Source organism: Balaenoptera musculus, chromosome 5, assembly GCF_009873245.2.
Source record: "Balaenoptera musculus isolate JJ_BM4_2016_0621 chromosome 5, mBalMus1.pri.v3, whole genome shotgun sequence".
Lineage (NCBI taxonomy): Eukaryota > Metazoa > Chordata > Mammalia > Artiodactyla > Balaenopteridae > Balaenoptera > Balaenoptera musculus.
The window spans coordinates 36,441,767-36,454,403 of record NC_045789.1 but is presented as its reverse complement, the minus strand read 5'-3'; the positions used below and the strand labels follow the sequence as shown (position 1 = coordinate 36,454,403).

Genomic DNA, 12,637 nt, shown 5'->3' with positions numbered 1-12,637 from the left:
ACTCATTATGTGACTCATTATTTTGTGATTGTTGATAGTTTATAAAGCAATTTTAATACTTGAAATGCAAGTCTAGCTTGTAGCTTACTTTTTAGAATTTGGTAATTTTGTAAAAGTACTTGCATGCTTGCTTTAACACTGCTACATCTCAACTCTGATATTAAAACAGCCTCTGTGTAATCAACTTATATGCCTGGTGGTACTAAGACACTTAAAAATGATTTCTAACAGTTATTTCCTTTGGTCCTACTTGTTTGGGTTTTATATATTGCTGAAGCATCATTCTTTTAAGGATGTAAACTATACTGACTTAGCAATGAAATGGAACAAATGAAACAAATCTCAGGGCTTTTAAAAATTATACAGTGCATTAGTAAGTGCTTTAAAATTAAACTGTCCAATGACGACATACATGCAAGTTACACCACAGACGCAAGGGCATAAGAAAATGGATTGAACATGCTTTTACATTCACCTCCACCAATGCTCTATACTAACTACACTGGTATGATAATAAAGCAATCAAGAACTAACTTAATTTGTCTCTCATCAGTCTGAGTGTATGTGGATATCTGTGTATTTAACTGGCACATACACACTCCAAGTACCCGAATTACTTCAATCCTATGTTCATTTTCCTCTCAGAGTGGTTTACAGTAACTAGTGACAAATAAAAGGAAAAAAAAATGAATGCCAGGTTTCCTACTAAGTAAAGCCAAATCAAATCAAACTATAGCATTAGTAGCTATTTCTGCAGGAAAACACAGATTTCTATAGTTCTCGTCAGTTACTTTATCATTAAACCTTACCTTTGCCAATATTGTTTCAAGTAATGAAGTTATTCTTGACCTATTGGAAATTATATATAATACATGAAAAAATTGTGATTTTTTTTTTTGGCCAATCATCAAACATGTTTTGATAAGGGAAATTTTTTTAGTTTAGTATAATTTTTCAATGAAACAGAATAAATTTACAATAAAGTTAGTGGTCTCGTTCAGTAAATTTTCCAATCTTCTAATTTAGGATTAACAGAGAAGAACAATGATTACAGAGAAAAAAAATAACACAAATAATCTCCTGCGGCCATCATCTTAGGGGCTGATTTTCTTGTAATGGAGAATTCTAGCACAAGCTGTCATGTTTCCAAGATTCGCAGTGCTTTGAAATGGAACTGCCTGGGAAGATTCAGAAAGCCATTGTTCTTGGGCTTACACGGTAAGCACTTTGTGTGATTCTTAATCACATTTTTATCCAGGACTCAGTATTACAGGTCACATTTTTCTCAATGATGCTTATACTGATTTGTGCTCTATAAATATAAACATATCTACACACAGAATACACACACTGAAACGAGGGTATGAAGTTAGCCAGCCATCCATAAGCAGAATGGAATAAAAATTGCAGGAAGGGCAGTATATGATGCCAAACCCAGACAGACTATAGATGCCAATCCCAAGACTGCCGAAGCAAGAACACTTCTCTGATCACGAATAATTATCTTCACATTCTCACAAAACTGGAAAATAAAATTTAAGAATATTAGAAAAGGTGGCTAAACCTAGGAAGAATCACATATGCCAAATAGTAGAGCACAACTTTCCCAGCTATTTTCTATCTACCAGAAGAATTAGAATTTCTCTCACGACCTTGGAAAGAATTTAAGATGTTAATAGTTCAGTTTCTTGATTCTACATCCCATAGTAGCTGAAATGATACTTTAGGCAACTAGGTTAATACTGACAGTTGCCTTTGTACATACACAACATTTATAGAAAACTACAGAGAATGTAACCACATAAAAGTTATTCAGGATGAAAGGTTAAAGACAACATTAAACTGCCTCTCAATAACAATAACATATTCTAAAGTAAAATGAGCAAACGGATCTCTAATCTCAAACAAATAGAATTTAGCCTATCATTATTGGTGAATTCAATTCCTACAACTCACCGTTCTAAAATTTGGTGATACTTTTGATTATAACATTCTGATATGTCTCAAAATCTAAAGGCATAGAAAGTCTAATTTTGTTGTCATATCCCATTCCCTGCCAAAATATATTAAATTCATAATCAATTATGTGACACAAAATTGACTGCTAGAAATAAAGATAAATTAAACAGGATCCTTACCCCCCAAGGAATGCATTTTTCTAAGATGTATAATTTTTTTTCTTTAGAAAACGAATTTTTCTTAGAAGTAATGGCCTATGTCTGAGTCCTGGATCACCTTTTAATCATTTAGCATGTCCAGACTACCCTCTTCTCCTCCATGGAAATACTGAGGTTGTGTGAGGATCAGATGAGAGTTTTTGCAAGAGTACTTTGTATTCGTCTGCATGCTGTATAAATGTAAGGTATTACAACGATTATTATCACTGCTAGATCTGTTGACAATTATCTCTACTTCATCACTGTCAGGGTAGAATTTAGCAATTAATTGCTCCATTTTGCTAAGAGTTTCCTACTCATACTGGTTTTAAGCTCCTTTTCTAGACGTGTCATTGTATATGCTTTTAGGGTCTCCTACAGTGGCGTATTTAGTACTGGAGAGCTAGGTTTCCAAATTCTTAATGGAATGAATGCACAAGTCCAATATATTTTAACACACTACCTTCACTGCAAGGCTGTCTGTCTGTAGTTTTATACAGTATCTCAACAAATATGAAATTTCCTGTTGGTTATCCAGATGTCATTCTTTTTATATGTCAAACGTATGATTTGTCTCTTTTTACTAAACTAACAAGACATTGAGTAACAAATACACAATCTTAAAGTGATGAGGATCAAACTGAATGAAGTTTTCAGGACAATGAGAAAAGCTGCTTGGCAAATAATGGGGAGATATACATTTAGGTAAATAAGAATGTTGTCTTGATACAGTCATGCTTCTTTTATCTTTTTCAAATAATTTTTAATTAAGGCCAACATAGAATCATTGTGGACTCTCTTTCCCCCAAAAGAAGACTTGCACAAGGAGCATCTTGTTTCTAATGTCCTGTTCTTGTTCATTTGGCCATCAGTCCACGAGGTACCGCTGGTGTTGCTCCACAGTAGGAAATGTCCTCTAGGTTCTAGTTGTTAAGAAGCCTACAGGGGAACTTTTGAGCACTGAATCCCCGGAAATTAAAAGGGGTATGTGTATTCATTTTGGCAATGCAAAGCAATATCAGCAAAGAAAAAAAAGCATAAGGAATAGTAACAGTTACTAATTAAAGGGCTTTATAGTTTATGAAATACTGAAATTGTTAACAGTAATATAAAAGTTTAATTTTATGATTTCTAAACTTGTAAAGAAGAGCATCACTACAAAGAAAAAAAAAAAAAAAAGATTCTCTTCCAGTTCACTTTCACATTAGTTGCAGTGTTTTCCTGAGGGAAAGTGCTCTTGAGAGCTTTTATAAACACAAATTTAAGTGAGAGACAACTTTGCAACTCTCATGTTATGCTAATAATAGTTGTATATATGGAGAACTCAACAATCAGTCCCAGAATTGTCATTCCTTATGTTTCCAAAAAATAGAAACCAGTCCTCCTTCAGTACTAATGACCTACTTCTCTCAGGGCATGTTCAAAAACAGTCCTTAGGGCTTCCCTGGTGGCGCAGTGGTTGAGAATCTGCCTACCAACGCAGGGGACACGGGTTCGAGCCCTGGTCTGGGAAGATCCCACATGCCGTGGAGCAAGTAGGCCCGTGAGCCACAATTACTGAGCCTGCGCGTCTGGAGCCTGTGCTCCGCAACAAGAGAGGCCGTGATAGTGAGAGGCCCGCGCACCGCGCTGAAGAGCGGCCCCCACTTGCCGCAACTAGAGAAAGCCCTCGCACAGAAACGAAGACCCAACACAGCCATAAATAAATAAATAAAATAAATAAAAAAAAAAACACAGTCCTTAGAATTGGAAAATTTGGGATGGGGATTTTTTTTTCCCCCGGGAAATCTACTCTGTGGTCAAATTGTTTGTTAGACCATTCAAAGTGAAGACAAAAACTCAAGTTTCACAAGAGGTGCTATGCAGCAACAGCAATTAAAGCACTTCTCTACAGAGTTTCCAAAGAGGAAAAACTACTCCAACTAGTTATTTATGCTGATTCAATATTTTACTACCTTAAAAAAGCACTTGTACTGTCTTTTTTGCTTTTTGATTTTTTGGAGAAATGTATAATACAGTGTTCCATGAATAATGTGTTCCATGAAAGGGTAACTCCTAATTATGGAAGGGAAATACTGTTTTTCCTTAGAGAAATGATTTGCTTGGGTCCTAAGTAAATCTGACGTGTTTCCTTTTGAACACTTTTGGAGCCAGTGTTTGTAAATGTGGTGAAGTTCATTTCTAAACAGGCATGGACTGAAGCTGTGATTCTTGAATCACTGCACAGTGCTCTAACTGTATTTTTATTTTGCTTAGAAAAGAATCCCTAGATTGAGACTGTTGCGGCTTTATAAACAATCTGTAAGGAGTTTTATACACAGATGTATACAAGCACTATACGTTCATGTTCTGCGACAGGAGAGAAAGATTTTCACATATGGGTCAAAAAATTAAGATGTGGAGCAATAAAAAATTGGTTATATGGACTTAGATTCTTTTGGTACCCAAATATCTAAACATGAAGAGTATAATCTGAAGCTTATTACATGATTGCCCAGGTTTTCATTGTGAAGGGTGCACACTAACAATACCTCTTCAGCAACTGCAGAGAAGACTTCCAATTGCAAATGAAGTTGCAGGCTTAAAATTTGATTTTTACAAGTTAAGAGGTTTCAAAAGGCAATAAAAATCCATTGTTTTCCTTTGGGTTTGTAGCTAATTTAATCATCTTAAATTCTAACAGTTTTCCCCCCCCTTTTTATAGTACCCATAAAATCACCTTCCAACATTTAATGGCTCTTCTTGAAAACCAATTGTTTTGATCTCTGGGGAACCCAGAAACAATCTAACCCACCTGTGGGGCTAGTGTGTAAAGGATGCTTAACAATGGTGAAGTCTAGATGGGAATTAAAGCCAACGCAGAAGGAATGCAGAATACCAAGGAAAAGACTTCTCTGAAGCTCAGCCACAGGAGTAAGGGATCTACCAGGGAGGTCTTCTTAACGGAAATTTTGGCAGTTCATCTTAAGCAAAGGGAATTCACTCTCTGCAGCTTATAGATGGGGAAAACAGCATGCTTCCTCGTTTTAAAGGCACAACAATTTGTACTATACAGTGTTACGGATTAAATATAAACTCTGGACACCTTCCTTCCAACTGCAATTCTTGGGTAAAGTTGCAAGCACACGGCGACAGATTTTCTGTGACCCTCTCAGTCACCTGCCCATTGTCATTTCAACTACGCTGAATGGACACCCTGATGACTTCTGCAGCAATAACTGGGCAGCTCTCTGGCATCGCTGGCAGCGGTACTGCATTGCCACACTCTTTCACCGTGCATTTCGAGATATCCTGCAAGGCACATCACCGTTTATTTATTTTTTTGGCTTCCCTGACAAACACCAGAGGGTTCGTTACTAAATCTAGAACTCAATCTCTGCTCCCAGGGGATAGGAAAGGTTAGGGATGGGAGGGGGCGTCCCCACCGAGCCCACCGGGGAGTCACACGTGGTACCTTGTCGGCCTGGGGGCTAATCGCGGTGCCGAACCTGCAGTAGGTGACGAAGTGCTCGCAGTTGTTCCAGAGCAGGCTGTAGGGAGTCATGCCCAGCAGCTTCTCCGCCCTCCGCGCCACCTCTTCGTTGAGCAGCGCCTTCTTCTTGAGGGACCTATCCAGGTGATTGACCAGGATGTCGGCTCCGTAGGCGAAGTCCTCCACTGTGTCCACGCGGATGCTGGCCACCCTGCCAATGACGCCCAGGATGAGACGCTTGTTGGAGACCACCTTCTGCGTGAGCTCCTTGTCGTCAGTCAGGGCCAACAGGATGTCGGGCATCATATGGGCGACACGGTTGTCGCCCAGGTAGATGCCATAGTGTGTCAGGTGGGTCCGAGGCACCTCCAGAACGTCGCCGCGGAGAAAAGAGTTGATCTCATAGAAAGTGTTCCTTGCCTTGTCTTCGCCCGGGGCGCCTGAACTGAAGAGCTTGAAGTTGGAGATAAGGAGCAGCTTCTCCAGCACTAGTGACACCGCCTCCAGCATTGGGTTCTTCATCCTGCAGGGAAAAGGGTGTCTTGGGGGTACCGTCGCCACTCGGGCACGGCCGGGCCGGGCAAGGTGAGCTGGCCGGACAGGGGCGCTGCGCCGCTGCTCACCCGCAGGCCAGCCGCCCAGTGCCACGGGGCACGCCGTCTGCGCAGGAGGAAGTGAGAGAAAAAGGGGAGGGGGAGAAGCCAGGAGATCGGCTTGGCCGCACCGCACTGGCGACTGAGGAGCTGGCGGCGGCTAGCCACGGAACCAGTGGGACCCGCCCTGCGAGCCCCAGGCCGGGAAGCGCACCTGGAGGCGGTGCCGGGGAGCAGGGCGGCGCGCAGTGCACTCAGCTGCGCCTTTTCTGTGGCCTTTTATCGCCCTCGAGGGGGCGGGGCCGAACGCCGTCACAGACCCAGGAAGAGAGCTGATTGGGCGCCGGCGGCAAACGCCGCTCGCTGCGGTGTCGCGCGGGACCGCAGGCTCTTTGGAAGGGGCGGGCCGCCTTGGGCTTCTAAGTTCCGCCCTGCAACCCCTTCCACATGCAGGCTTCCTCTTGCGCTGGATACCTTAGCACTTACCGCCTTTAAGCGGCCGTTTTTGGAGAGTGGTGGCCGAGGCGTGACCGCACAAAACATCTTGCACCTGTCTAGACTGGGGCGCGTTCTGGGCACGTTGGGGACGTTTTCGGTGGAAAGTCCCCTCGGGCGACATTTCTGAGCAGAACCACCTCCCTCTAAAGGGTTCTCGGAGACCGCGGCTTACTAAAATATTTGCATATACTCTGGGAAGTGTGCGCGCCTCGTAAGCCTGCAGACTCCTTCCTAAACTCCGTAGAGGCGTGGCCCCGCACACCGCGCACTCTCCTCCCCTTTAAATGCCAGTAATGCCCCTAGCTTTCAGCTGGCGCGCGGGTGGGAAGCGACCGCGCAGGTGGGAAGCGACCCCGCGCTCAGAGGCATCAGTGACCGTTGAGCGTACGGCTCCCAACGGTCAGCACGTAAAACGGCGAAGCGCCCAACGTCCTCCTGGAAAGCCCGATTCATGTCAAGTTTATTTCTCCTGCTTCAGGGTCACATGGATCCAGCTTCGGTTCACCCACCGAAACTTTGCCGCTCTCTTAAAGCGCAGCCCCCGGGAGATGACCAAGTAAGGAAGAGGTCCTGCCCCGCAGCGGGCCCCAGGCTCACCGGCGAGGCGGTCCTGGGGATCACCCGGGCTAGGGAGCAGCGGTCTCGGCGTCCGCGCCAGGCTCGGCACGCGGTGTCCCGACCCTGCGCAGAGTTCCGTGCTAACGCATTAAGTAAACGCTTGAATTCCTCGGACAAAGGCCACAATGGAGAGCCTCGAATGGCTCCACAAAGCCTCCCGGTGTGGGGCTAATAGGTTTCCTCGGCGAGCAGATTCTCCGCTCGCCTGGGGGAGGGGCCTCCCGGCGGGTGATGGATGAAGGGACATTCATCTTACCTGGAAGATGAAGGGGACCATGGAGACCAGACGGGGAGGAGGCCGGCTCCCCATTATCCTCCGAGACCCGGCCTTCGCTCCCGCCCCCTATCTGCCAGTCGTCCCGCTTGCTGGTGACTTTTGTTCATTTCACAAACGATTTCGAATCACATTATAGTCCCGGCAAAGAGAAGAAAACTCCATTTCCCACAAAAGAATCGAAAGAGGAAGGGGGGAGAGGCAGTGGATGAGGAAATTTTAAGACATTCATTTCCCCAGTCTTACCCCAAAATGTAAAGAAAAGTGCAATTAGTAGGTAGCTTAAACTAATCAAACTCCTCCGCACACAGGCGCTTGTTAGCGTCCGGCCAGCACACCAGCTCTGCGGCTGGACGGGAACTCTGGGCAGTCTCTGGATATTTTTACAAGTCTGATCCAGACCTTGCTGTACACCGTAACTGCAGTTACGTCGGACTGCAGACGTAAGTTTCAGGCTTCACCTTCCGGCCAGAGACGTCCGACTCTTAGGCGCTGCACGCGCTGGTCTGGTCCAGTTCTGGGAAAGCACGGATACCGGGGCCTCCAGGGTCAAGAGCCAAAGGCCCGGGGAGATCAAAGGGGACTTGGTAATTAGCGATTTCCGTCCCTAGTGGTCACTAACCCGGCTTATAACGCTACGACCGTCTGCACCCGGCGAATTTGCGGGAGACAAAAGCATGGAGAACTGCCTCAAGGCTCCACAGAGAACTCTTTTAGAGCAAAAAAATATTAAGGAGAAATCACCTATAGACCCTCCTCAATGGCCGCATCCCCACGGGCGTTTTGTGAGAGGCAGGCAGAGCCAAGCTGATTTGCATTTGAGTTTTCTTTCTTTCCCGGTGAGGTTAATTTTTGGGAGTCACTTAAAGAAAAAAGGAGATTGAGATTAACATGAGGCATGCATCCGAGTGCCTTGCTCAAGATGTAGGAATTCTGCTGTCTTGGGAAATGAATGGTGGTGGGGAGTGCTCATAGTTTCTTTCTTGAAGGATATTTTGCCTGAATGTTATGCCGTTAAATAAATTAATTTTTCTCATTGAAACTGTCCTAAAGCTTCCCTCTTTGCTTGCCTGCCGGAAATTCGGCTTTGAGGACCCCGAAGGAGACAGTGGAAGGTCTTCATTTGTCCATTTCTGAAGTCTCCTCAGACTTATTAAGCTGGGAGGGGTTAGTGAGGATTAGGCTGCTTTTCAACTGAGAAAATGCAGCGTCAAAAGAGCTCTTATTGGCTGAACTGATTGCCCTCCCCTATTCAGCAATCTTTGAAAACTTCCCTTGCAACTACTTAACGTTCTCAGAGTTGCATATAAGTATGTCTGTGAGCTGTCACTTTTTGATGGCTCCCTAGAGGCACTCTTCATAAAAATATGTATATACACTAATAGGCTCACATTCCCACTAATACTTTCCTGCCTGAATCAATTTGAGCCAAACTAAGGGAAGACAATTGCTATTAGAAGGAAAGGCCCAAGAGAAATCTAACATCAGAACTTTCTCCTTCCTAAATCAGAAGGGGTCATTTATTCGTAGAGTGGAGAATCTGGCTTGGTAGAGAGACCCCTAGTTCCCCAGTTGTACGAAAGGCAGCTACATTCAACAAGTTTTGATGTGCAAATGCCTTAAATGCACTCAACTGGGTTGCTGGGTCTGGCCGGGGGATTGCAAAAGAGCCGTGGCCGTCCTGGTCAACACGTGGACATCAATGCACTGTGGACTCTCTCCTCGACCACCCCTTCCTGCCCTCCCACGGAAAGTCGCAAGACAGCCACAGCATCTGCTCAGGCCCAGGTCCATGTCTCCCAGTGGTGAAGGCCAAGATACCACTGGCTTTCTGCACAGAGCAGCCTGGAATCAGGGCTCACAGTGCCCACCTAACTTTCAGGCTTCACCTTCCCGCCATGGATCCCATTGAAGGTCCCAGGAGACAGAGCTCCTGTTCTCGGGGACAAGGGGTGGCGGAGTCCTGCAGAAGCCAGGTAGGCTAAGGGATTTCCTACCTAAAGACGTTTTACCTCTGGAGACCCTCTTCCTCAGAAGTCTTTGGAGCGGAGAATAGGATCACAGTATCATGTGCTTCCTATGTGCTAGGCACTGAACTAACAAGCATTTTCTCACTTAGTCCTCATAACCCTATGAGGTGTCCTCTCCATTTTACACAGGAAGAAATTGGTGCTATAGCTCAGTCTCTGTCACTGTGTTAGTGTGGATCAGGACTGAACCACAGGTTCTTTGCTCCCAGGTCCACCACCACTGGGGAAGGTCTGACCTCCCATCAGTTCATCCACCTGTCATCCATTCACTTACTGAGTGCCTGCTATATGCCTGGCACTGTGCCCAGTCCTGGAAACTCAATGAAAAACCCAACCCTAAACTTAGATCCCACAGCTTTTCTTTTTAATTTGGACTTCATTTCCCTGCTTCTCTAGTACCACGGATTCCAATTTTTAACATCAGTTATTTTATTGCCATAGAGAAAGATCTGGTTACGGTGCTGGTTAATAGTATACCCTCACCAGGCAGGCCCCAGCACTGGAGTGGCCAGTAGTCCTATGCCCTCCTTAGAAACAGAAATAGGAGCGGGGTAGTTGTTGGGTATCTTGCCCAAGGACACCGAGTCAGAGCAGAACCTAAGTGCAGTGTCCCAGACTTCTTACCTCTTAGAACTTCTTTCCCCTAAACCTGATAAATCTGGCTTTCTAAACCTCCTGTTTTTGAATTATCATCCTTCAGGATTATTTTGTTGTTTTTCTTAGATTTTTTTAGATTATTACATCATTGGACACATAAATAATGATGGTCTTAACACGTTTTTCTTCTGAACTATCTGCCCATCTACTTTCAGCTCCTTTACATATGCTTAGCTCTGGCCCCATGGACACAAACAGGCCTTAACTAGCTGACTCTAAGGAGACAGGGAGAATAAAGGCTTTTGTGAACTTCCCTCTGGAGGCAGAGGAAAAAGGGCAGACACCTTTTCATGGAGCCTCGGAACCCAGGACTTCCTGGAGTGTTTTCTGGCAGGATTCCATTACCTCCTGGGAGGAAGATTCCCCAGCTTCCTTCCTGGCTGGCTAGCACCTTATTATGAGGGCCTCAATCCTGCCTAGAGTCTTTAGAAAGATTAAAGACAGCAGCTCCACCCAGACAGGATTTAGTTGTTTTGTTGTTGTTGTTTTGGAAACCATAAAATAAGAACACTGAGCGCAACAAGGAATTGACAGTTGATGTTGTGGAGAATCACGCCCCTGTAGATGAACACAGTTTACTATGAAGTAATCACAGGTGGGGGAGGCTGCGATGTGGGGGAAGGGGGCAGAAACCCCGAGCCTCAGGCTTGTGCCACCCTTTCCACCCGCGTGAACTCTGACAAGTCGTTTGCCACCCACAGGTCTCAACTTCATTGCTCTAAAATGGCAGTGATATTTAGGAGGGCAGTTTTGAGGAGTAAGCAGAACCACACATATTGCAGCCTTGTATGAAGGTTCATACCGTGAAGTCCCATCTCTAATATCATCTGTATTATTCACCAGTGAAGCAGAGTAAGGCAGAGGTGCTTTTCCTTTTCTGCCTGGACAGCACAGTCATCCAAGAATGCAGAGTAGACAAAGGACATGCTTTTCCTCACAGGCCCCTTCCGATGTCTCAGTACAGAGCCACAAGGGTGAGCGGAAAGTAGGCACATAAGTGTTTGGAGCTCTGCTCCTCCCACTGCTCACTGCCAAGGAAGTCCTCCATAATTCATAAAAACGAAGATAAAAACCCGCCATTTGTTCGAAAGTGCATCTCACAGGATACAAAAAACCCCCAAAGGTCCATTTTAGAAATGGACATAATACCAAAGAATGACTAAAATATCTGAGATGCCCATGACATGTAAAGCACATTTCACTTTAAAATACAAATAATAAATGGCAAGCAATGTTACTTCCTAATAACTTGGAGCAGAAAGCAACTATCTTATAAATTCATCTTTTTTTCCTTTTGATTCTAATTTACCATTATGAGGCAATAGTAAATACGAATATTGGGGGACCCAGGTTTGTTAACAAAAGCAAATGTGACAATTAATAACCTTTGGCTACATATTCAAAAGACAATTACCACACCACTGTATTCATATAGGAACTGTACAGAGAAATCAGGTACTGTTACGCTTCAAACAGGAAAACACTGGAGATTACCAGTAATGCTAAGTACCAGGAACTGTGATGAATGCCATGTTATTATTTATATTTCAAAAATCCTTTCTAAATACATAGACACCCTAAGGGTAAAATGGCAGGTAACTGAATACAGAACTTTCTTAACATCAGTTTTACCTTTTGCTACTCATATCTGATGGTTTGTGAGGTCACTGAGACTCGTGAGGCCTCATCTGTGAAGTGTGCTGAGCTGGATTAGAATGAGATGCTCTCTAAACCCCTACAGTGTGAATGGTCCCTGGACCTATGAAAATCAAATTACTCAGGCCCTTCAGAGAGTCTTAGCTGTTGTCCTTGGTGAATTTTCACAAGGAGAAATTAACAGAAAAAGAAGATAAATCACTGTCTACTAATTAGAAAATCTAAATAGTGTTCACAATAACTGCTTTAAAAAGTGCAATGCCTCCCTGAATTAAAAAAATAAATAAATAAGAAAGAAATCACTCATACTCCAGTGAAGCAGTAATTACACAAGGAGGAGAGAAGAGACTGAGCAGGGGTTTGGCAGCAGTTCATGCTGGAAATCAATGACTCTTTTGATAACATCTGTTCAATCGTACAGAAATTTTAAATAATGTAAACACACTGTTTCATCAATATTTTGTAGCAATATATACCATTGATTTTTGAAATGAATGTCTTTAATTTCTAAAGTTAATTTGAAGGGAAGTGAGTGTACCGTTCTGGTATTTTTGTAATTACATTTACTCTTATCCACCCCATGCTAAAAGAAAATTCAATGTAGTTCAGCTAAAGCTGATTCATACCTAAACAGCTCAAGCAGTTATAAAAAAGGGAAACTGGATTTTAAATTGTCTCATACT

The 12,637-nt window shown here is 43.9% G+C and overlaps 1 protein-coding gene across 3 annotated transcripts; it reads right to left on the bottom strand.

The window, feature by feature from the left end:
• Nucleotides 1–844: 844 nt before the first annotated feature.
• LRAT (lecithin retinol acyltransferase) lies at nt 845–8,214 on the bottom strand. 3 transcript variants are annotated; one of them, XM_036853863.1, is made up of 3 exons: nt 7,594–8,214; nt 5,611–6,151; nt 845–1,522 (listed from the first exon to the last, which is right to left on the bottom strand). In XM_036853863.1, exons 2-3 carry the CDS (start codon nt 6,148–6,150, stop codon nt 1,370–1,372), a joined length of 693 nt encoding a protein of 230 aa, XP_036709758.1. In that variant the 5' UTR covers nt 6,151; nt 7,594–8,214; the 3' UTR covers nt 845–1,369. The 3 variants fall into 3 exon arrangements, with proteins under 3 accessions (XP_036709758.1, XP_036709756.1, XP_036709759.1); XM_036853861.1 differs by lacking the exon at nt 7,594–8,214 and adding an exon at nt 6,436–7,286; XM_036853864.1 differs by lacking the exon at nt 7,594–8,214 and adding an exon at nt 5,316–5,447 and having other exon boundaries at nt 1,438–1,522; nt 5,611–7,286.
• Nucleotides 8,215–12,637: the final 4,423 nt, after the last annotated feature.